Source organism: Giraffa tippelskirchi, chromosome 10 (assembly GCF_054371585.1).
Source record: "Giraffa tippelskirchi isolate mGirTip1 chromosome 10, T2T-mGirTip1v1.2.pri, whole genome shotgun sequence".
Taxonomy (NCBI): domain Eukaryota; kingdom Metazoa; phylum Chordata; class Mammalia; order Artiodactyla; family Giraffidae; genus Giraffa; species Giraffa tippelskirchi.
Window position 1 is genome coordinate 96011250 of NC_137284.1, and position 25380 is coordinate 96036629.

Sequence of the window (25380 nt, forward strand, 5' to 3'; positions counted from 1 at the left end):
TTTAGATTTCTTTTTTAAAATTTATTGTGCTTCTTGTGAAAATCAAAGTACAGGATTCAAGTAGCAAAGCCAGCATCTCCAGGGTGTGTGACAGGGACGATCAGGGCCGTGGTCTCAGTGGAGGTGCTCAGGGAGGAAACAGGGAACTGCCCGCTGCGTGTGCTCAGGGGGCATGAGGACTTGGGGGTGGGGAGGAGCTGATGCGGTTGTGGAGACAGTGGTGGGAGAGGCTCCCCTGGACTAGCCCTGGGCCGTGCCTTTGAGTAATGGCAGAATTCCTTGTTACAGAGGAAAACTGTCTGCCCAGTGGTTTGAAAAACCCTTACACAACGATAGAAAATTATACACAACATCTAAAATAGCCCAAACCCAGAAAGCAAGCCTGGCTAGGTCCTCAGTAGAGAATTTCTGGGACAATAGATGAAGGAGGAAGATTGACCCCTTTGTTGTCCCCTCTGTCACGAGCTCTTCCCATCACAGCAGACACCTGTTCTCCTAAACACACAGAAGGAGGTGATGACAAAGTAGATGGCACTCTTGAGGAGGAGGACGAGGTAGGTGTAGTAAGCAGAGTTGTATGTGAACTGCAGCTGCACGGTATCTAGGAGAAGTCATGTGATTATTACCCATTCTTTCAAAAGGATAGGACACGCCTCCTAACAGTGTGTGCTTAGTCGCTCTGTTGTGTCCGACTCTTTGCAACCCCACGGACTGTAGCCTGCCAGGCTCCTCTGTCCATGGGGATTCTCCAGGCAAGAATACTGGAGTGGGTTGCCATGCCCTCCTCCAGGGGATCTTCCCAACCCAGGGATCAAACCCAGGTCTCCCGCTTTGCAGGCAGATTCTTCGCCCTCTGAGCCACCAGGGAAGCCCAATAAGTGATGTGGTCACAATTATTTACTTCTGATCATCTACATTGGCGTGATACCCCTATAATACCAAACCCCAAAGTAAACATCTATCATCACAACCACCACCACCAGGACAGCTCAGAATTCAGCTCACAGTTCAAGTTAACAGCCTCAGCTAAATCCAGTAGAACCTTCCAAAATATTAAAAAGTAACGTTATATTTTTAATGCAGTCCAGTAGAGAAAATCATTTGTGATAAATTGCTTTCAGCATTTTCTTCACACCCTTGCCATATGTCTAAAAAATAATGAATAATATTCATTAACCACTAACCAAACGCTAAACACTTTTCTGAGAGCTTTGCATGCAAATATTTAATCTTATTTAATTTTTACAATAACCTATGAGATCATTATTTTCAACCCCCATTTTACAAATAAACTGAGGACAGAGATGTGTAATTTGCCTGACGTCACACATTTAGAAAGTACCAGGAGCCACATTTCAATCCCAGTGACATGATTCTAATGAGCACATTCTTAGCTGTCATGTAGTTCTGCATCTCCACATTCAGTGCATACCCCAGACACCGAAAGGTTTAGCATAAATACCAAGTCGAATCACTGGTGTGGAAGGATCTGATGGATTACACCTTGTGCATCAGTGAGATTCCTAAAAAGGTCACGATCTGTGAAATTTGGTGGCGTCTACACTGGGTGGTGCAGTGTGTAGTAAAATGAACATTGTGCAAAATGGAAGAAAGTGGTTAGCCCAATTCTCAGCAAGTTTAGGCGCTCATGCCTCACTCACTTGTCTGTCCCAAATATCTCTCATCGTGGCTGTGATGTTATAGGCTAATTGCACTTTGAAGTTTTACAAGGAATATATGATGTCAAGGCATAATTAACAACACTGATGATGGATGATGATTTGGCTAAAGGAACAACAAGGCTAAAGTCTGTTCCTGAGGAAATTTCTCTCTTTATAGAGGCAGAACTCCAGAATCACTAGTATATGGTGTAGAAAAGATCTCAGAAGGTGACATGCTCATAACTTACCGCCCAGTGTCAGGTCAGGTGTTAGCTGAGTTTCAGACCCCCTGACACATTGAGAATGAAGAAGGGATCAGCAGGACCAGAGCCAGTGCTTCTAAATTCACTAAGAACCTTCATGTAGGGAGAAGGGGCCACCAACTAGTACTGATCCTGTGCCAGCTAAATGGATACCCTATGGAGATATTCCTCATAGGTGACTTTATCTCTTCAATAACTGAAAGTGAAAGTGTTAGTTGTTCAGTCATGTCTGACTCTTTGCAACCCCATGGACTGTAGCCCACCAGGCTTCTCTGTCCATGGAATTCCCCAGGCAAGAGTACTGGAGTGGGTTGCTGTGCCCTTCTCTAGGGGATCTTCCCAACCCAGGGATCAAACCCAGGTCTCCTGCATTGCAGGTAGTTTCTTTACTGTCTGAGCCACCAGGGAAGCACCCCCCTTCAATGACTGTGTTAGGTGTAATTCTTCCCTATTGGCAGGTGAGGATCCTGCTGTTCAGCAATGTAAGTAATGTACCTACATTAATGCAACTAATAACCAAAGAACTCTAGTCTGTGATAGCTGGAAGCCCAGGCACTTACACCCCCGGCCAGACATCCGTTGTGTCAGGGCCTTGGTTTGTGGATTTCTTACTCCATATCAATGTCTTAGAGGAGGGATTCAAATGTCCTGGGTTGAAATTCCAGATCTAGCTGTGAGACTCAGTACAAGGGATTTAATTAATTTTAGCTCATCGCCCTCATCTGTAAAATGGGGGGGAAATTAATATATACCCTCTCACGAGCTTTATGAGAATCATACTTAAAATACATGGGAGACATAGTATAAGGCCTTCTGTAAGAATATGAAACTATAAGCACCAGTTATGTTATTAGCTACTAGCAACAACCAAAGACTCAACATATATAAAAGCAACTTGGTATCATTTTCGCATAGTCACTATAATCAAAAGCTACACAATTGACTGAAACCCACTGTTGAATAATTCAGAGCGTATCACTGCATCCTCTAATTGAGAGTCATCTCACACCAAAACCAGTATTTATTGTGTTAAGATGACTATTACAGAATGTTGGATTTACTTAAAATATGTGTAACTTAAAATATATAGACTGTGTAGCGGTCTATATAATAGACTTACTTAAGATTTACTTATGAACTGTATAACAGTCTATTTTGCAATATCCAGACGTGCTGATTTTCTGCCTTAAACCAAGTCCAAAAGTTTAATTTATCAAGAGGAAAAAAGTGTTGTAAAATGACATGAAGGCAAATACAGATAAAACTTACTGTTTTCATCTTTCAGACATGCTTTTGTAGAATTAGTGGCTTCTAGAAGAGAAAATAGTAGTCAATTGTTCATACTTACTATTTGATACATGATATATATGTATATGTATGTTTGTGTGTATGTATATATGTACACAATATACATACATATATATAAAATTTGCCAATAGAGACAGGAGAGACACTGATCAAATGTATGAATCTTAAAGTTTCAGAAATAATTGGTCTTTCCTACCATACACCAGGAAAATTCAAAAGGTAATTTCATCAGGAGGAAAAGAAAATGCTATTGGATGACATGAAGGCAAACATATACAAAAACTTACCACTTTCACCTCTTGCACAAGCTTTTGTAAAATCAGTATCAGTGACTTCTAGAAGAAATGAGAGCAAATATTAATCAATTGTCCACACCCATTATGACTGTGTCTGTATGTATATATAAGTGTGTATATATATATATATATATAATCTGCTGATAGACAAGTCAGTGGGTTCTTAAAACTATGAAAATTTTTAGCATTACCATTCCAGATAATTGGTCTTTTCTAATCTAAGCCAGAGAAGTTCAAAAGAAGTTAATTAATCAGAAGGGAAAAAATTACTAAAGCATAACACGAAGATGCATGCAAGCCTGCTAAGATGCTTCAGTCGTGTCCGACTCTTTGAGACCCTATGGACTGTGGCCCTCCAGGCTCTTCTAACCATGGAATTCTCGAGGCAAAAATAATGGAGTGGATTGCCATGCCCTCCTCCAGGGGATCTACCTGACCCAGGGGTCGAACCCATGTCTCCTGTGGCTCCTGCATTGCAGGCAGATTCTTTACCACTGAGCCACCAGGGAAACCCAACATAAAAGCAAACATACACAAAAACTTACCGCTTTCATCTTTCAAACAATCATTTGGAGGCTCAGTAGTAGTAACAACTGGGGTGAAAACTACAATAAATGAAAGAAAGTATTGTCAATTATTCATGTTCATTATTTGACAGTGTGCATATGTGTTTATATGTGTACGTATAATATATATATATGTATGTATGCATGTAGCATATATATATTATATATATAATCTGCTGACAGATTAAAATATGAGCCCTACATATCCAGGAATAGTTCATCTGATACTATGTAATTCAGTAGACCTAATTCATATATTGTTTTCTACACATGACAGTGTCTGTCCAAAACACAATTTCAAGAAATATTTGCAGAAAGGCAAACAGAAGAAGTGGCTGCTCGACATCTTCAGCATCTACTGCTGACATGAAAGGATGTTCCCAAGATGAACACGTCCTGAATCCCACGTTCAAGGGAGTCTGGCTCAGGTAAATTTTTTCCTGAACGCCAAAGAATTGATGCTTTCAAACTGTGGTGCTGGAGAAGACTCATGAGAGTCCCTTGGACTGCAAGGAGATCCAACCAGTCCATCCTAAAGGAAATCAGTCCTGAATGTTCATTGGAAGGACTGATGCTGAAACTGAAGCTCCAATACTTTGGCCACCTGATGGGAAGAGCCGTGTCATTGGAAAAGACCCTGATGCTGGGAAAGATAGAAGGCAGGACTAGAAGGGGACAAGAGGATGAGATGGTTGGATGGCATCACCAACTCAATAGACATGAGCTTGAGCAAGCTCCAGGAGATGGTGAAGGACAGGGAAGCCTAGCATGCTGCAGTCCATGGGGTCGCAAAGAGTCAGACACAACTGAGAGACTGAACAACAATACACTATTCTTGAAAGTGAAAGTGTTAGTCTCTCAGTCCTGTCTGACTTTTTACAACCCATGGACTGTAGCCCACCAGGCTATTCTGTCCGTGGGATTCTCCAGGCAAGACTACTGGAGTGGGTTGTGATTCTCTTCTACAAAGTATCTTCCCAACCCAGGAATAGAATCCAATTCTCCTGCATTGCAAGGAGATTCTTTACCATCTGAACCCAAGGAAGAAGCCCATATAATATTCTTAACTTTTATCAAAAACAAGAAACTTCAAAAAATAACATTAGAAATTTACTAAAGAATGACATTTACAGAAATGCCCTCTTTAGCTATATGGCCATTAAACCCATAGGAAACATTTATTTCAGAAAGTAAGTGCCAAGTATCACACATGATGAAAGGAAACTTGTCTCCTTTATGGTAATTATTACCATGAAACCTACTACCCTTTTTATTTTTCCTTAATCACTGAAAAATTAAACCTAATAGGACAGTTAGAGCCATGATTATATTAAACTACATTTAGCAAATTTGTTTATCTATTTCTTAGAGTAGAAATAGAAATTTAGGGAGTTTCTGTAATCTTACTTTTGATCAGTTTAAGGAAAGAATATAAATAATACAGTAGATTCATAAATAAATACACCCATTTATGTTTTGGAATGCAAATTTTTTGCGGACTAGATTTCATTTGCTCTTCATTGCAGTCCCCGAACAAAGCCAAGGCAAATGTTGAAGCTTCATTTGATCTTTGGACAAACTAAGAATCAGGGAAGATAAAGACTTAACTTCAGAAATTCAGACTGGTGCACAGCAAACATCTGTGCTCATTTTATGTGCTTGGTTCCCACTGCTTAAAAAGGCTTCCTAACCACAGAGAAAAGCACAAAATGATTCCTCTGATGGGCACTCTGTGGCTTTTGGTCTGTTAGGTGAATTACTCAGAACGTTAAGTCCCGAGTCCAGGGAGTTAGAGGACCACTGTCAAGGTCAAGATACACCCAGCACTTTGCCCCCACCAGTTGGACACATCCAGCATCTGCTCACAGGGGTTGCTTTGGGACGTCATGCCTCGATCACAAGTGATCCTGAGTCATCCAGAAAAGTGTATATTCTCTTGACTGTAGTGTATCCTCCTAGGACAGTAATTCACCCCAGTGTGTCCATCCACACATCCCTCCAGACCTGGCATGTGCTAGGGCTACAATAAAAGTATCTTGAAAGACCTTTTCTAATAGCAAGAAGTACATTCATTATGTACAATGGGAATAAGTTTGCACACTTTAGTCTCACCCAATCTTTAATTACAGAATTTAACTTCAAGGTGGTAAATAAAGTACAAATTTTAACTAAGACCATAATAAAACTGCAGCAGTAAATTATTCTCTTCAGTTGGTCAAAAAGTTCTTTCAAGTTTTTTCCATAACATCTTATGAAAAACCCAAATAAGCTTTTTAGCCAATTCAATACTTTTTGTTGAACTGCAATCTGGCTTCCTCATAAGAACATCATTTTGTCATTTAATAACTCACTGTTTCTGACTTATACTTTGAGTAAAGCAGGATTAAAGTGAGAATGACTTTGCTTGGTGAGTAGAGCATTCCTGAAAGATATATAAATGTTTTTATTTCCTGATCAACCAAGATGATCAAAAGTGGAATTTCTTTTTGCAGATTTGTTGTGCACCAAGTTACCAGACGCTTTCACGTGTTTTCTTTCATTTAATCCATACAAAGACCCTAAAATCATCATTGTGACTATAACATTTTGGAAGATGAAACTGGGGCTGAGAAAGCTTAAAAATGTTTTTTCTTTTTTTGTTTTGTGTTCCTATGACTGTACTATTTTAATTCTAGTGGAAATTTCAGGACATTCATGCTACCATTAAACATAATTAAACATCTTAGAAAGGCGTATTTATTTGACTTGACAGAAAAGTTGGGTATTGTCTTTGAAAAGCTGTGTTCTGGGAGGTTATTGTCGTTTAGTTGCTGAGTTATGTCTCACTCTTCTTTTGTGACCCAGGCTCCTCTGTCTGTGGAATTTCCAAGGCAAAAATACTGGAGTGGGTTTGTGTTTCCTAATCCAGGGGATCTTGCCAACCCAGGGCTCAAACCCATGTCTCCTGCATTGGCAGGTGGATTCTTTACCACTGAGCCACTAGGGAAGCCCGAGGGAGGTTATATTTATATTTATGTTTATATTCACATACCTTCATTCGCTGCAGGAAAAAGAATCTCTTGATCTTTTCCTCTTGGATTTTTATCATGTTTGACGATGCATACGTGCTCTTTCTTCATGGAGTTTTCTGTCACTGTCAGCCAGCTGAACTTCATGTATGTGTCATTGGTCTTCGTGGTATTTCCCTGCTGGAATGGCAGAGCTCTGTTGCCATTCTTTTCTTTCCAAGAAACCTTAATAATGTCAGGGAAAAATTTTTCCAGGAGACAAAGATATGTTGCAGCCTGGTGATGGTTGATTTCATTAATTGAAGGAAGAAAAATTGTGGGTTTGGGAAAAGTATCTGCAGGAAGTTTTTTATCTGCAGAGGGAGATAGAAAAGAATTTAAAATAGTTATTAGAGAAACCCAGAGAACCATGGAATAAACTAGCATGTAATAAAAGGAAGAAAACGTGTCACTGAATTAGGGCTCATCATGGATTCCAATAACAGTAAATTGTAAGGGACTTACTATCCTTCTTATTTTCAATAGGAAGAGACGTTCAAGAGGTTATGTAACTTGCCCAAAGTCACAGCTAGCATAGTAGAACCTGGATTACACGTTGGCCTTTGTTCTTTTTCCACATGGTAAGATGGGGTATGAGTTTTATCTCCTTTCAAAATTCATGAACACGTTTATTTTTTTAACATCTCTTTTGTTCTATCATAGTGGAGCCTGTTTTAAAGTAGATGGGTGGGCTTCCCTAATGGCTCAGTGGTAAAGAATCCTCCTGCCAATGTAGGAGACACAGATTCGATCCCTGATCCAGAAGATCCCACATGCTTCGAGCAACTAAGCCCCTGCACCACAACTATTGAGCCTGTGCTCTAGAGCCCAGAAGACACGACTACTGAGCCCTGTGCTGCGACTATGAAGCCCCGTGGCCTAGAGCCCACATTTCAAACAAGAGAAGCCACTGCAATGAGAAGCCCGCACTGCAATGAAGAGTAGCCCCACTATCTGAAACTAGAGAAAAGCCCATGTTGCAGCACAGAAGATGCAGCAAGGACAAAAATTAAAAAAATAAAATTATATTAAGAAAATGAAGCGTTTGGGTGTGTGGTGGGAATGAGAATGGGGGAGAAGTCCAGGTAACTTTGATAGTTTCTCTAGAGGTGAGAATCTTTGACTTTTTCCTTTTTTCAAGCTTTTTATTTTATATTTGAGTATAGCTGATTAACAATGCTATGTTAGTTTCAAATGTATAATAAAGTGATTCAGTTGTACATACACATGTATCTCTTCTTTTTCAAATTCTTTTCCCAATTAGATTGTTACAGAATATTGAGCAAAGTTCCCTTCCCTGTGCTATATACAGTAGGTCCTTGTTGGTTATCCATTTTAAATATAGCAGTGTGTATATGTCAGTCTCAAAGTCCCTCACTATCCCTCCCTCCACCCTTCCCCCGTAACCATAAGTTTGTTCTCTAAGTCTGTGAGTCTGCTTCTGTTTTGTAAATAATTTCAATTGTATCATTTCTTTTTAGATTCTACATATAAGAGATATCATATCATATTTATCTCTTTCTCGGTCTGAATTACTTCATTTGGTACAACAATCTCTAGGTCCATCCATGTTGCTGCAAATGGTATTGTTTCATCCTTTCTAATGGCTAAGTAATATTCCAGCATATATCTACATACAAACACACACACACCATAGCTTCTTTATCCATTCTTCTGTCATTGGACACTTAGGTTACTTTCAGGTCTTGGATATTGTGAATAGCGCTGCTATCAACATAGAGGTGCTTGTATCTTTTCAGACCATGTTTTTCTCTGGGAATACGCCCAGGAGTGGGATTGCAGGATCATATGATAGCTCTATTTTCAGTCTCTTAAGGAACATCCCTACTGTTGTGCATAGTCACTGCACCAATTTGCATTCCCACCAACAGTGTAGGAAAGTTCCCTTCTCTCCACTACTTTCCCTTCCTATCCTATTTTGTAACTTGTGCTCTCTTTGGCCGCATAACTCATCCTCATGTTTTGCAACTCTGCAGAACTTCATTTAACTACTCTGGAATGAACCATATTTATCTTACTTTTCATATAAATAAATGTCAGTAGGAAATTTATTGTATTTTGAAACAATATGCAGTCATTTTTTATAATGGGAATTAGTGTCCCTGAGTACTCGACGATCTGTGATGTTGAACTTACAGCTTCAAATGTGGATCACCCGCCCATTTCTGAAGTGATGGGATTCTTCTGGTGGGTTTCTAATTTTATATGACATCCGCACTTCAGATCTGAAAACTTTCAGATTTTTGAGTGGAGGAGTTGATTGTTTACAGTGCCTTGAATTTGGAAACAAAATAGCAATATTTCCAAAACTTCTATTAAAAAAGATATAATTTTCTGACATGCTTTATATAAACCTTATCAAGTAATGCATTTATTAGAATTTTGCTTCACTTCAGAGAATGTTTACCAAGGCACATTTTCTTTTGAAATTGCATTTCAAGTTTAAGCATGATGAAGAATGCACAGTATTTTGATTCTGTGTCTCCCCCAGTGTTAAATCTACCCTATAAGTTTGCTGAACTTCTTTAGAGCTCCATGGTTTACTCTGTTTTCATCTGCTACATAAAGTATACAGTTAAAAATTAAATGTATGCTTCCTGAATTTCTTATAGACATGATGTCAACATATATAACAAAACATGGTTTACAAATGATCCCACTTAAATGCTGGAATGTTTCTTGTTTATATATTTATGGTTAAAATAATGGTTGAAATTATAAATGTTAAAACTCTTTCCAATTTATTTCCAAATGAATACACAAATACTTTACTCATATTCTCTTTGAGCTAGTTGAGAGTTGGTTTAATCATTCTGAGGGCAGTTGCTTAAGAACAGAAAAATTAAACTTCTCATTTGAAAAGAAAAAGAAAAAAATTCTTGAGAAATTTTTCCTCTGTAGCAAAATTCCTGAGTTTTCTACTAAAGAAGTAAGCAAACAGAGGTCATTTTTAAACTTACGTTGCAAATACAATTAGGTCCTAATGTGTTTAATTTTATACACTTCACTTATGGTGTAAATAGTATTTTCTTGATTATGATAATAAGATACTATATATTTCTCCCATCACATACTTTGCTTTTATTGTTTAAGAGTACTCTATTTTTACTTATATTTTATAAATTAAATAATTAGAACTATTCCACATTTAAATAAGCAAATTACATTATGACCTTTGTATCTGTATTTAATTGACTTCACATCATGATCATTTAATTTATGAATTAAAATTTTTCTGATAAATATGATCATGAAGCCCAAGTTTATTGGCTAAGGGCCAATAAATGTTTGTGTTAGAGGTGATATCAATTAAGTGAAAGGATTCAGATGTAAAACACATAGAAGAACAACAAATATAAAAACAAATACACGTTAACTTCCTTTTTCTTGACAAATAGAAAGCAGTCTGTTAAAGAGAGACAAATAACCTCCCAATTCAATTTTGTGTGTGTGAGTGGACAGTAAGATAACTTTTTGTTTAAGGAGTTAGAAGTACAGCTGCATCCTCTGAAGAATTTCTCTTCTGTCAATATTTTTGGATGCAAACAACTCTTCTTCCTGGGTACAGTTTTCCCTTTGCATTTGAATAGAGTGTGGATACACCTATCTAGCACCGACAATGTGTTCCACAGTGTGTTAGGGACACTACTGACAGGCTTTCATTGAATTCTCATAGGATACCTGCTGGACACATATGACTATCCCATTTTGTGGATTCAGAAACTGAGGCCAAAGAATAACTGACCAAGTGCTCATAAACAGTAAATGGTAGACCCAGACATCCTGATCAAAGTGACTCCAAAGCCAGGTTCTTTGAAAACACCCCTTTGCCATCAGGAAAGGAAATGTGTCAGCTCACAAAACTTACCTATAATAACCAACTTCGGCCTTGGACCAAGCACTTTCATGATGATCACATACGTTATACAGGAACCCTTTATATATTTCCACATGTTCACAAAGCCAAATCCTACTATATTTGCACACAGTTGTCTACAGTATGCTCTAAGGATTTGTTTTAATATCTTTCCTAAATTGCTACATCTAATCCCCATTCACATTCCCATTTTCCCAAACATTTTAAACTATTATTCCAATTTGTTTCTTGCCTTCCCTCCACTACCTTGAAAAAAAATGCCCTTCTTCAGGTACTTACCTAGGACGAAAACTTTTGTTCCTTCACCAAAGATCATGTTGTTTAAATTCCACAGTGATTCAACTTGTGACAAAAACTTTAGACTAATTTAGCTTCTCTGAGTTCTTTAAATCCTAGTGGAATCGTGACAGCCTGGGATACAAGAGACCAAGTTTCTGGTCCTGATTCACTTTGCTCATAACAGATTGCATCGCTGAGCTAATCAGGTAAATTAAAGTTTTCGGTGTTTGTTTATTTGAAAACATAGTGTTAGCGTGAATCAGTTTGACATCCCTTTTAATGCTGAAGTGAGACCAATATGAAACAAGATCTGAAAAAGTGATTTGATTAAAAATGCTATGGAGACATGTGTATTGTCATATGTGAAACAGAGCACCATTCCATGTTCGATGCATGTGACAAGGGCTCGGGGCCGGGGCAGTGGGATGATCCAGAGGGATGGGAGGGGGAGGGAGGTGGGTGGGGGGTTCGGGAAGGGGAACACATGTAAACCCATGGCTGATTCTTGTCAATGTATGGCAAAAACTATTACAATATTGTAAAGTAATTAGCCCCCAAGTAAAATAAATAAATTTATAAAAAAAAAAAAAAAAAAATGCTATGGAAAAGAAAGACCATAAAAATTATTATCATTATTATTAGTGATTTCTTATTATTAGCTGATTGTGTGCTCCAACATAATATTTTAATATCATGGGACCAGGGCTTGCCCTTACTGATGGGAATTCAGTATTTTGGGGTTGCAGCTGAGTCTGTGGCAATTAACTGTGAAGATTGGTTCCTTTGTTTGCCTTCTACTATGCTCCCCATGTCAGGAATTCTCAAAGCCATTGTCATAGGACACGTGCTTTTCATACACACAGCTTAAAGGCAATTGTTTATCTAGTATTACCCGCTGTATTTTCAGGGTTAAGCAACTCAAAGGGAGCATTGGCTAAAGCCTAATATGTATAGTCAGTATATGGAATTACTTCACTTGTGTTGTCCAAAACAAATGGCTTCCCCCTCCTGCTCAATCAACAGCACAATCAATATTTTTCCAAGCTTTTACTAGAAATTTCAGCCTCAGACTGACTTCTCTCCAGCTCATGAGTAGAATTCAGCTTGCAACTCTTGGCCTTCAAGGCAGTTCGATAAGAGAAATGATAGGATGCCTGGCTCTCAAATCCTATTATTGTCATGTTGGATTGTGAAAACCTTACCTGCCTGACCCTATCTGCTGAGGGTCACCATCTGGAAATGACATTCAATGTTATGGTATCCGTAGCACTGATGAACTGGTAGTATAAATGGGTTTGATTAAAGACCATTTCTTCCATTTTATAAAGTGGATGTTGAAGACTATAGCCATCTTTATTTCACTTTTCTCTTAACTTGATGTATTAAAGTCCTTTTCTAATTTTGTGTTGTAAAAACACATCATATTAAAAAATTTGGTGTGCTTATTTTATCAGCTAATAAAAAGTATGTATTTCACCACCTTTTCATTTTTTTCTTTTTTATATTCACTTTTTTAATTGAGCTAGAGCAGACACATAACTCTCCTACCCTTGAGCAATAAAATCTTAACCTGTGCTTTCTGCTAGAAGTCCTTTTTCTTCCTGCTTCCCTGGGTGCCTTTGATCTTCTTATTTCATGCCCTTCCTGTACATGGCATTTTCTATCTTAGGTCTTTACAAATAAATTTTGGAAACATGCAATTTAAATAAACAGAAGCACTGTTTTCACACACGAGTAATAATACAAATTATAACCTATTACAAATTAAGAAGTCAATTAAATAATCCATTTAAAAGATCAAGCTACAGAGGAGTAAATGTTCAGAATATAAAAACTTAGACTTCATTTTTCTCACCTTCTGTAATGGTCCAGACTCTGTCCTTTGGAATAAACAAGTCTCTACTGAATCCCAATATTTGCCACAGTAACTTGTTATGTGACTTTAGGCAAGTACCTGAACTTCTCTAAACCTCAGTTTTCTTATCTGTGGAATGGGAAGAGGAGGATTCCTTCTGAGGAAAAGATAAGGCACTGAAACTACTTATCATGATGTCTAGCCCTCAGCAAATAGTAGCTGATATTATTATTCTTCTCTATAGTGGGACAGCTTGGGGTCATTTTATCAAATTCTTTGGACAGATAAAATATATGAATTTTATAAGCAATAACTATTACATCATTTGAGAAAGAAACAAGCTCACCAATGCAAGATCTGTTGTTTCTCTGACAGCCACAGGCCATAGAATATGGGCCCAATCAAGCCAGCATCTAGAATGCTTTTCCACTAGACTACAAGCTGTTTGAGTGTTGGGATTTGTTCTGTGTCTTGTTCACACTTCTGTCTCCAGCGTCCGCACAGAAACAGTCCTCAAAAAATGTTTGCTGAGAGAATGAGCAAGTGAGGATGTTCCACCATGCAGACTCTTTTCATGGACTTTGGAGCTGAGATGGCTTGAACTCACAAATTCCATTACACTGGTCCATTTCCAAGCAATGCAGCAAGAATTGTCATGACATACATTCTGACTGCTCTCAGCTTCCCTCTATGAAACTAGAGTAACAAGAAGTGGGATTTACAAATGTTATATAGTCATTTATGATAAGAAATTTTTTTTGCACTGCTGTTAGGTCTTAGGTGAAGATCAGTAATACAGGTTTTGCAGGTTATTGGGGGAAAACTATAGAGAATAGAAAATTTAAAAAGTGTTTCTCACTTAATAAACCATTTATAAGAAAAGGAATTTTTTTTTGTAAATTCCTTTACAAAAAACTTTACTGACATAAACTTTGCCAACAACTTTACTGACATAATCACATATTATGGTAATGGTGTAAGTATATTCAAACATAAATGAAACAATGAAACAGATATAGTCCTTAAAATATTTTAATTTCTAGCCTGAGTCTATTGTGCGTGTGTGTGTGTGGATATTCTAAAAGATGAATTTCAGTGGCTTACAAGCAGGAAGTAGTTTTGTTTCCACGTACATCCATACACAGTGACCACTAGCTGCAAAACTGCTGTTCGCATGCTGAGGCCAAGTATGTGGCAGTCATTATGGGGGATTTTAAGTTTTTGGGTTTTTTTCTGAAAAGCATCTATCAGTCTTTCATGACTAAGGTAAACATAGAAAAAATGTTACTTACCACAGGGAGCTACTATGAGCTTAGCTCCTTCTCCAAACATCTTCTTCCAAACTGAGCTGTCATACTGGTTCAGGCTCCTACAATGATCTCAGCCTTCTCCTACCTTCATGAAGTGACTAGCAGTTTAACACCTTCGGGCTGACAATTTGACCTTCTGAGTTCTTTTGGAAGTCCTTGATAATGGGTTTTATGGCATCTGATATTTTATAAGTTTTCCTCAGATCAATGGGCCCAAATATCTGTTTTCCATGGTGGACTAATCATTGACAATACTGATAAAAAATGAAAAGGATAAAAGCAGGAAAAGAAGAGTTTGACACTAGCAGGTTAACCACCTGTTCTCCTTTCCCATATTTCCAGGAATTGTATTCAAAGAATTAAGACTTTTTTTTTTTTTAATTTCCAGGTGTTCAGCTGTGTTGAAACTGCTCAGAGTTCACATCAAAGGAAAAGCTCTTCTGTTCTCACAAACACCAGGGCTGCTCAGTTAGTGATTTGGGACTATATTTCTGAAAGGAGGAAACTTTTCAGTAACTGAAAATGCAAATTTTCCAATTCAAGTGTACTTGAGAAATGTGGACAAAGTTCTCCATTCATCGGGTAACATGATTCTGTTTTGGGGGAGGGAGAGTATTGTTGACTTACAATGTTGTGTTAGCTTCTAAGATGAAAACCAGTAATACATATTTTGCAAATTATCGGAGAAAAGAGAACGATGTTTTTTTTATCTTAAACGATAAAAGAAAATTCAGAAAAGTGTTTGTCACTTAATAGACCATTTACAACAAAGTGATTCAATTATACATATATATGTGTGTGTATATGTATATATATATATATATATATATATATATTCTTCTCCTATATGCTTATTATAGGATATTAAATATAGTTCCCTATGCTATACAGTAGGACCTTGTTGTTTATATATTTTATATATAATAGTTTGTATCTGCTAATCCCAAACTCCTAATCTATCCCTTTCCCACCCGTTTCCCCTTTGGTAGCTATAAGCTTGTTTTCTATGTCTGTGAGTGTGTTTCTGTTTTGTAAATAAGTTCATCTGTGTCGTATTTTAGATTCCACATATAAATGATATTACACGATGTTTGTGTTACTCTGTCTGACTTCATTTAGCATATCATCTCTAGGCCCATCCATGTCACTGTGAATGGTGTTATTTAATTCTTTTTTAGGGCTGAGTAGTATTCCCTTGTGTATATATACCACCTCTTCTTTACCCATTCAACTGTGAATGGACATTAGGTAGGTTCCATGTCTTGGCTATTGTAAATGTTGGTGCTATGAAATTTGGGTGCATGTATCTTTTTGAATTATAGTTTTGTCCAGATAAATGCCTAGGAGTGAGATTGCTGGATCATATGGCAACTCTATTTTTAGTTTTTTAAGGAACCTCTGTAATGTTCTCCACAGTGGCTGCAGCAATTTACATTCCCATCAACAGTGTAAGAGAGTTCCCTTTTCTTCACCATCTCTCCAGCATTTGTTATTTGTAGACTTTTTAATGATGCATTCTGACCAGTGTGAGGTAAATCTTCATTGTTTTGATTTGCATTTCTGTAATAATTAGTGACAGGCAACTTGATTCTTTACCGCAATAATTAGAAATGAGAACACAAGTTCCGTGATGATTTATTGTCTTTCATAGGATAAAAGAAGAAATTTGTAGAATACTATTTTCCTTGAAATTATAGATTCCTTATTTAAACTAAAATTTGAGAGCAAAGGCCAGGTCTCTTAAGATGAAAGAAGAAATGTCTTCCAGACTGTTCTGTAATCTTAAGCCACTCAGTTGGATAAAGAGAAAAAGAAATTGCCAGAAGCAGCTGAATGCTCCTCTGAGTACAGATGAGCTGTCCATTTGCCAGGACACAGACAGGACTGACCGTGACTATCCCCCTGTCCACTCCAGACCCACCCTGGCATTGTTAAATCCCTTACTGCATCAAGCATAATGCCTTTCCTATGGAGATAAATCTATATGATAGATATTATTGGTACAAAAGAAAAATGTTAAAATAAAGCTGTAATTCTTTAATACAATGTTTACACTATATTTTCAAAAACAGTTACACTCATTAGCTCATTTTATGTAAATGATGGTATTTTGAGCCAAGAAACAAGTCTCCACAGAGATGGGGATGTAACATAAGGATGGATGATCAGCTAGAAAATGATAAAGCTGGAATGCAAACATTTCTGTAATACCAAGTGCCCACAGTGTGCTACAGAAGGGAACATGGAATCATTCAATACTGCTTTTAATTCTTTTTAAAACAATTTTTAGTTCCTTTTGGAAGATAGTCGATTAACAATGTTCTGTCAGTTTCACGTGTACAACAAAGTGATTTTAATTCTAACTTTGCCTATTACCTGCTTGATTTATTTGCTATCTAACACTCAGTGTTCTAGCTCTGAAAGTGTAGTAAGAACACCTATGTCTCACATCATTATAAGGAAGATGCATAGCACAATCCAGATATAACACAGGAGTTCAGTGGATCAGACCTGTATCTCCTTCCTCTCGGCTCCTTCTCTTTTTGGAAAGAGGCAGGTCACAGAGATACCACTGAAAGGACCTAATGTGGACCGGGGTACACCCTTTGCATCCCCTTAGTTCCCTGACTTGAATGAGAGCATTGGTATCTCCCGACAGAAGAACTCTCTGTCATAGGCTGCTAGAGATCTCAGCCTTGCCTCCCAGTATACACTCTGTGATGGAGCTTCATGGTCAAGGCTGTGGGGCAGCCACAGCCATCTTTGTCGTTGAGGGAGATCCCCAACCATCTCACACCTAACATGAGCAAGGAAGGAGCTGACTGTAAATGTCCTATTTTTCCTGTGCCAAAGAGGAATGGAAAATTAATGTCAGAAAAGTTTGATTCAAAAATTAACAACTATATACCAATAAAGTTTTTTAAAAATTAATAAAAATCTATTACTATTCTACTCTATCACACTGCCCTCAATGAACATGACCTGGGGCATCAGCACAATACACAGCCATGCCTTTGCCATCCTACATCCCTCACTTTGAAAGAGACAGACTAGCTGAAATGCTTCCCAAAGCAAGTGACAGTCTTGGGACCATGTCTTTCATCCTGGCAGTGATTACCCTGAAAATGAGATCACCCAAGACAGGTATAGTCTAGGTTTCTAAATATGTCTCAGTAGGATTTTCATGCAGAAAAGAGCTAATCTATCACCGTGGAGGTTGCAACTGACATTAAGTGGTATGATTCCAAGAGAGAGACATTTTGGAATGGTTGTATTCTGCTTTAGACCTGAGAAAACTGATGCTTAAAAGCGTGAAGATCTTGCTTAAGGTCACAGAGCTCATAAGGGAAAAGCCAGAGTCAGTGAGGGGTGAGAATAGGGTTCAGAGCATAGTCGAGGTTCACAGCAGAGGCACTGGGCTGTCTCTTCCTGGGGACTGTGGACCATGTATTAATAGCTCTGTAAGGACATGGGTGACAAGCTGGTTCTTCTTGTTGGCCACATTGTCACCAGTTCAAAGAATTCACTCTCTGTGGACTCAGGCATTGGTGTGGCTGCAAGAACAGGAAAGGGTTGTATTAGGATGATGGGGAAGATGAAGTAAACGGGTGTGAAACAGAGCTGGAGTAAGTTTCCGTCCCCTTTACCTCCACCTCTTCTAACACGTACTGGGGGATCTTAGCTTTGAATTAGGCCTTCAGTGCAGGGTTGGGGGTTGGGCTCTTTCAGATAGAAAGCATATATGAATTATACATTTCTAACTGCAAAATCAGAGCTCAGGGAGGTAGACAATGAGTTTAGGAATCTGCAGGAACAATTCAGAATTTTTTACACTTTCCTTTTACTAATTGTTTTACTATTGCTATTAAGCTGTACATAAACTTTGAATTTCCACTTGAAAAGGGTCTAAATTCAGCTTAAACTTCAAAAAGATTTTATTTCTCTTCCTCATACAGCATCAGGGGCTTTCCTGTTTGGGGGTTGAAGAATCAGTGACACAGGCTTTCTTTTTTTTTTCTTCTTTTCATAAGAAGGTAGTGAGTATAGTGATAAGTGATTTGTGTAATTTTCCTATAAATGCAGAGATCAGAGGCATATACTTTTAGCTGTCCAACCTCCTCATTTTATAGAGGAGAGCAGAGTAGCCAGAGATTCACTCAAAATTCCATATGTGGTGACATTCAAGAAGACGTGTATAATAGGATACTGAATATAGCTCCCTGTGCTATACAATAGGACTTTTTTGCCAATCCATTCTATACATAATAGTTTGCATCTGCTAATCCCAAGCTCCCAGTCCTTCCCTCCCCCACCCTCCTTCCCCTTGGCAACCACACGTCTGTCCTCTATGCCCCTGAGTCTGTTTCTGTTTCATAGATAGGTTCATTTGTGCCATATTTTAGATTCCACATATATGTGATATAATAGAGTGTCTGTCTTTCTATTTTTAACTTACTTCACTTAGTATGATAATCTCTAGTTGTATTCATGTTGCTGTAAATGGCATTATTTTATTCTTTTTTATGACTGAGTAGTATTCCATTGTGTATATGCACCACATCGTCTTTATTCATTCATTTGTTGATGGAAGTTTAGGTTGTTTGCAGGTTTTGGCTATTGTGAGCTATATTTCAATGAAAAAAAAATAAATTAAAAAACAAAGAGAAGTGTAAAGCAGAGAATCTGATGTCTCATCCAGGGTTAACTGCATCACCATGAGGATTTTTATCAACTCAAACTCATGAGTGCCAGGCATGCCAATAGATGAGGACACTGAGACATTGCCAATATTTTTTCCTGGGCTTCTAACTGCTGTCTATTCCCCCGAAAAAATGATAACAATGGGTGAACAACTTAGAGACTGGAATCAAGCATACACTTCCAGGCTCAGCTTTCAAACATTTTGTGGCAGATCTAGACAGTCCTTCCCCCTTGAAATCATTTATATGACATTTTATCTGTGCATCCTTCGAGGGAAATGGTCAGATTTTTATATTTTTAGTCAATACCAGAGCTGTCATTAGAAATAAATGTGAGTCACCAATTCAAGCCATAGATGAAAATGTTTTGGCTTCTGCATCAAAAAAAAAGGACACTTAAAATGAATGTTAGGACTATTTTTACTTAGTCCAAGATATCCAAAATATTTCAACAGTAAGTCAATATAAAAATAATTAAGGAGATATTCCACTTGTTTTTTTCTGCAACTATTTTCAATATATAGCTTGTATTGTAGACATACAGTCCATCTCAGCTTGGACTCTTGAACTAAATACATTTCAAGGGCTCAATAGCTGGATGTGTTTAGTAGCTGGTGGATTGAACAGTCCAGATTTTCCTCCAAATGCTCCAGACAAGCTGAACTGAACGATCTTTAGAAAAGTCCCTGTCACCTGCACAGTCGTCAGGATACTGAGAGATCACACCAAGGCAACCTAAGGGACTCGGAGGCAGTGGCAGTTGCCAGGTCTGGGCGAGCAGTGGGTCTCAGGGCTTTTTGTGCAGATCCCGGGGCTGCGCGCACTGCTGTGCCAATTCCCAGGCAGCACAGTAGTACAGGCCCTCGTCGCTCTTCGCCAGCTTCATCAAGGACATGGTGCAGCTCTTGCCATCCCCGCCGCGGGCCGCGTTGACTTTATCACCTTTCAGGACCGAATCCCACTGCACATCCCGCTTGGACAAGGCTACATAGAGAAGCCTCTCAGGGGCCTGGCCCTCCAGCTGGCGGAACCAGTGGACGTAATCCACAGACCGAGTGACCCGGCAGGACACAGTCATAGATCCACCTGCGTGCCCCACCATCACGGACCGCTGTCCCAGTCTGAGCTCCTGCTGGATACCTGCAAGGGATGCGATGAGGGCAGGGTGAGCCCGTAGCCTCTGGGTGCATCCCGCCCGGCCCAACGGGGAAGCCGCGGGGACTCACCTGGAACCACGAGGGCCCAGAGGAGGGCCAGGCGGCCCAGCACGACTCTGCCCCCTGCCCCGAGGGAAGAGCCCATGGTGGTGGGGGCTCAAATTGCCCGGAGGCTCCACACCTGGGTGTGTGATGGAGGTCAGGTCAGGGTCTGAGTGGGTGCTTCTCTCAGGCTACCGGGGGCAACTGGTGAGAGAAATAAGGGAAGGGTGGAGGAGGGAGGAGCCAGAGGGAGGAGACAAGAGTTTGACCACAGGGTGAGGGGAGGAATGATAAACGAGAAAGTTCTGAGAAAACACTCACGGATATTGGTGGAATAATAAAACAGGAATACCGAGATCGGTGATTGGGCATCAAATATACTTTGGCAGTGTGCTAACTGATTTATGCTCATTGTTTTATTAAATCCTGAAACCTTGTGGGATAAATAATATCTTCAGTTTAGAAATGGGGAAACCTGGGACTATTTTATTTCATTTTGTTCTAACTTTTATTTTAGAGTATAGTATAGTCGATTACAATGTTGTGTTAGTTTCAGCTGTACAGCAAAGTGATATATATATATCCTTTTTCAGATTCTTTTCCCACATAGTTTATTACAGAATATTGAGTAGAGTTTCCTGCGGTATACAGTAGGTCCTTGTTGTTTATTTTATATTTGGTGGTGGTTTAGTCTCATAGTTGTGTCCTTTGCTTTGCGACCCCATGGACTGTAGCCTACAAGGCTCCTCTGTCCATGGGATTCTCCAGGCAAGAATACTGGAGTGGGTTGCCATGCCCTCCTCCAGGGGATCTTTCCAACCCAGGATTGAACCTCTCTTGCATTGCAGGCAGATTTTTACCAACTGAGCCACCAGGGAAGCCCATTTTATATATAGTAGTGTGTATATATTAATCTCCAATTCCTAATTTATCCCTTCCCCAAAGGAGATGACAAAGAATGCTCAAACTACAGCACAATTGCACTCATCTCACATGCTAGTAAAGTAATGCTCAAAATTCTCCAAGCCAGCCTTCAGCAGTACGTGAACCGTGAACTTCCAGATGTTCAAGCTGGTTTTAGAAAAGGCAGAGGAACCAGAGATCAAATTGCCAATATCTGCTAGATCATCAAAAAAGCAAGAGAGTTCCAGAAAAACACCTATTTCTGCTTTATTGACTACGCCAAAGCCTTTGACTGTGTGGATCACAATAAACTGTGGAAAATTCTGAAAGAGATGGGAATACCAGACCATCTGACCTGTTTCTTGAGAAACCTGTATGCAGGTCAGGAAGCAACAGTTAGAACTGGACATGGAAAAACAGACTGGTTCCAAATAGGAAAAGGAGTCCGTCAAGGCTGTCTATTGTCACCCTGCTTATTTAACTTATATGCAGAGTACATCATGAGAAACGCTGGGCTGGAAGAAACACAAGCTGGAATCAAGATTGCCGGGAGAAATATCAATAACCTCAGATATGCAGATGACACCACCCTTATGGCAGAAAGTGAAGAAGAACTAAAGAGCCTCTTGATGAAAGTGAAAGACGAGAGTGAAAAAGTTGGCTTAAAGCTCAACGTTCAGAAAACTAAGATCATGGCATCTGGTCCTATCACTTCATGGGGAACAGATGGGGAAACAGTGGAAACAGTGTCAGACTTTATTTTTTTCGGCTCCAAAATCACTGCTGATGGTGATTGCAGCCATGAAATTAAAAGACGCTTACTCTTTGGAAGAAAGTTTATGGCCAACCTAGATAGCATATTTAAAAGCAGAGACATTATTTTGCCAACAAAAGTCCGTTTAGTCAAGGCTATGGTTTTTCCAGTGGCCATGTATGGATGTGAGAGTTGGACGGTGAAGAAAGCTGAGCGCCGCAGAATTGATGCTTTTGAACTGTGGTGTTGGAGAAGACTCTTGAGAGTCCCTTGGACTGCAAGGAGATCCAATCAATCCATCCTAAAGGAGATCAGTCCTGGGTGTTCATTGGAAGGACTGATGTTGAAGCTGAAACTCCAATAGTTTGGCCACCTCATGCGAAGAGTTGACTCATTGGAGAAGACCCTGATGCTGGGTAGGATTGGGGGCAGGAGGAGAAGGGGACGACAGAGGATGAGATGGTTGGATGGCATCACTGACTCGATGGACATGGGTTTGGGTAGACTCCAGGAGTTGGTGATGGACAGAGAGGCCTGGCGTGCTGCTATTCATGAGGTCGCAAAAAGTCAGACACGACTGAGTGTCTGAACTGTACTGAACAAAGGAGCTGGTTTTTAAGTCACTGCATGCCCAAGAAGAATTAGGTTGGGATTTGAAGCCAGGTCTGGCTGGAGACAAATCTCATGCTCTCTTTGGCCACTTTATCCCCAAAGAGCAGTGAGTGCCCTGCTAATTTGGGAGAAGACAAGCCCAGAACAACCATCCTTGCTGAAAAGTCCTGCTGTTATCTGAGCCAGCATCGGGGTGTATCCTCCAAGGGTCCCCATCAGAGGGGGACTAAATTTTCCGACTAATATGATAGCTGTGTAGTTTTGGGCAAGAGGTTTCACCTCCTTTTTTCCATCTGGGAAAAGGGAAATCATGGGGTTGTATGGAGAGTAAACAGGATTATGTGAGCACAGTGTGTAGTCCAGTCCCAGAGGCAGAGAAGGAGCTCAGGAAATGGTAGGGCTTATTGTTTACCTTGAACTTGTGTGTGTGCTCAGTCATTCTGTCATGTCCAACTATCTGTGACCCCAGGGACTGTAGTCCACCAGGCTCTTCTGTCCATGGGATTCTCCAGGCAAGAATACTAGAGTGGGTTGCCAGGCCCTCCTCCAGGGGATCTTTCGACCCGGGGGTTGAACCCGAATCTCCTGTGGCTCCTGCATTGCAGGTAGATTCATTACCTTCTGAGCCACTAGTGAAGCCTGAACCTGGACAGTTTCTAGTAAATGATGTCTGGGGTCCACTTAACATGGAAATTATAGGGAAGATTGCAGTTTTGGAGATTGGGGTGTGTGTGTGTGTGTGTGTGTGTGTGTTTGTTCAAAAGAGGACTCCTAAATTGAACCAGAGGGCAGTGAGGACCAGGGGACAGGGCCAGGTCCCTCTATCTCTGCATCATATCCTCAGAAATTTTAAAGATAGGGCACTGGGAGGGATCAGCTGAAGGATCCAACTGAAATGAAGCTTCAAGAATAAAGATAGCAATCACTTCCAACTGAAATACAGGTTCCTTTCCAGTTATATTAATTGTACCCAGGGCTTCCTTGGTATTTTTTTTTTTTTTTTTTTAGTCACTCAGTCATGTGTATAGCTATGCTAATTTTCAGGCTAATTTTGCCTTGAAGCCCAGGAGAAGGGGTGGTGAGGGTATGGTGAGGAAAGGGGACTTGGGTTGGGCAGGAAAGCTGTGAGTCCCTCAGCATGCACACTAGGCCTAGTTCCTGAGCTTTTCTTCTGCAGCACAAAGTCAGACATGCTCAGCTACAACCTAGATGCAAGACTCAGTGTCCTGAAATGAAGGCTTCGGTGAAGTGTGGGGCAAATATAAAGCTAATGGAATACTTGCTGAAAGAGTATTCTGGTCTATCATTTATACCATCCTAAGATGTATAGCCCAGCTGTGGTAAAATGTTAAGTAGAAAAGAAAGTGACAATTGAGGTGACATCTACATAGAAAAACAACAGTGGAAAGAAAGACAAGCAGTGGCAGTTGGAAGCCTTGTACTGCATCAGTGTCCTCAACATACTTCACCCTGTCTTTCTTCAATAATGTTCAGACTTAAAACAAAAATGTGGGCATGTGAACAGTAGATCCCTTTCTAAAATGTATTCTAAAAATAAATCCTTCGATAGCCTTCCATATGGTTCTTTAAGTGTCTAAAACACAGTCCATGTTCAGTACATAAACTTCTTAATGAAAACATAGGGCAAAAGGTAGCATTTTGCCTTTTTACACCACATCTCAAATATTCTTATTTTCTCTCTTTCTAACTGTGAAAAAATCCTCACTGAAAGTCACCAAAAAAGAGAAAAACACCAGAGATGAGATCTTCCTTTTGAAGGCTGAAAAGGTGACATTCACTGATGATGTTATTGAACAGCTAATAAAGAATTTATTGATTGTAATATCTCACGACATAGTGCCATATCCATATACATTTAGTCACCCGCCTGAGGCTGGTAAGATAATGTCATGGTCCACCCTGTATTCAGAGGAGACTGAATCTGATCTCTTAAAGACAAGTCGCCAGTAGTATTTCATTGTAAGCAAAATAACTTTTTTATTTTGACTTGCAGAATGGAATTTCTTGTTTCACGTCTGAGATTTCTTTTATATTTCTTCTTAGTGTATGTGTTCAGTTGTATCTAACTCTTTGGGACCCCATGGACTGTAGCCCACTGGATTCCTCCGTCCATGTAATTTTCCAGGCAAGAATACTGGAGTGGTTGCCATTTCCTACTCCAATATTTCTTAAGACCCTACATTTGTGTTGTTTTTTTTTTTAACTCATGCACATGCCCTTTTTTAACAGTTTTAAAAAGTAACAAGTTCCTACATAACAAAATACTTAGTTTTATTTTTCCTGTTTTGCATCATGCATTTGGCCTGACATGTTGGAATAAGGGGGACACAAGAGATTATGAATGCATCCCAAAGTTCTCCAGAAACAGTATCTTTCTCTTAGGAGAATGATCTAAATTAGTCTGGATACTCTTCTTTGAAACTACACCATGAAATCATTGCCATCATTTTCCCTTGTATTTAGTTAGCTTGTATTAATGAACTCAATTATATTGTGAGCTATTCTTTTTCAAACAGGAATCTTCAACATAATGCTTCATAGGAAGGCATTCTACACGTTTTTGGATTTTTTTTTTTATTTATTGTGTTATTCAAGAAACACTTAGTTGTGTATAGATAAAATGGCACTGATTTGGGTGGAAATGGTCATTTGTGTGGATCTAATCAACTCCACCCAGGCTCAGCCTAAGAATGAGCCACAGGACAGAA

The 25380-nt window shown here is 39.3% G+C and overlaps 1 gene segment (V, D, J or C); it reads right to left on the reverse strand.

The window, feature by feature from the left end:
- On the reverse strand, positions 1-20570 carry LOC145524195 (T cell receptor gamma constant 2-like). The segment is given in 8 exon segments: positions 1-601; positions 3194-3235; positions 3520-3567; positions 4074-4133; positions 7126-7455; positions 11319-11381; positions 20033-20323; positions 20410-20570. Coding segments are annotated over 8 exon segments (1053 nt in total).
- Between the last annotated feature and the right edge of the window lie 4810 nt (positions 20571-25380).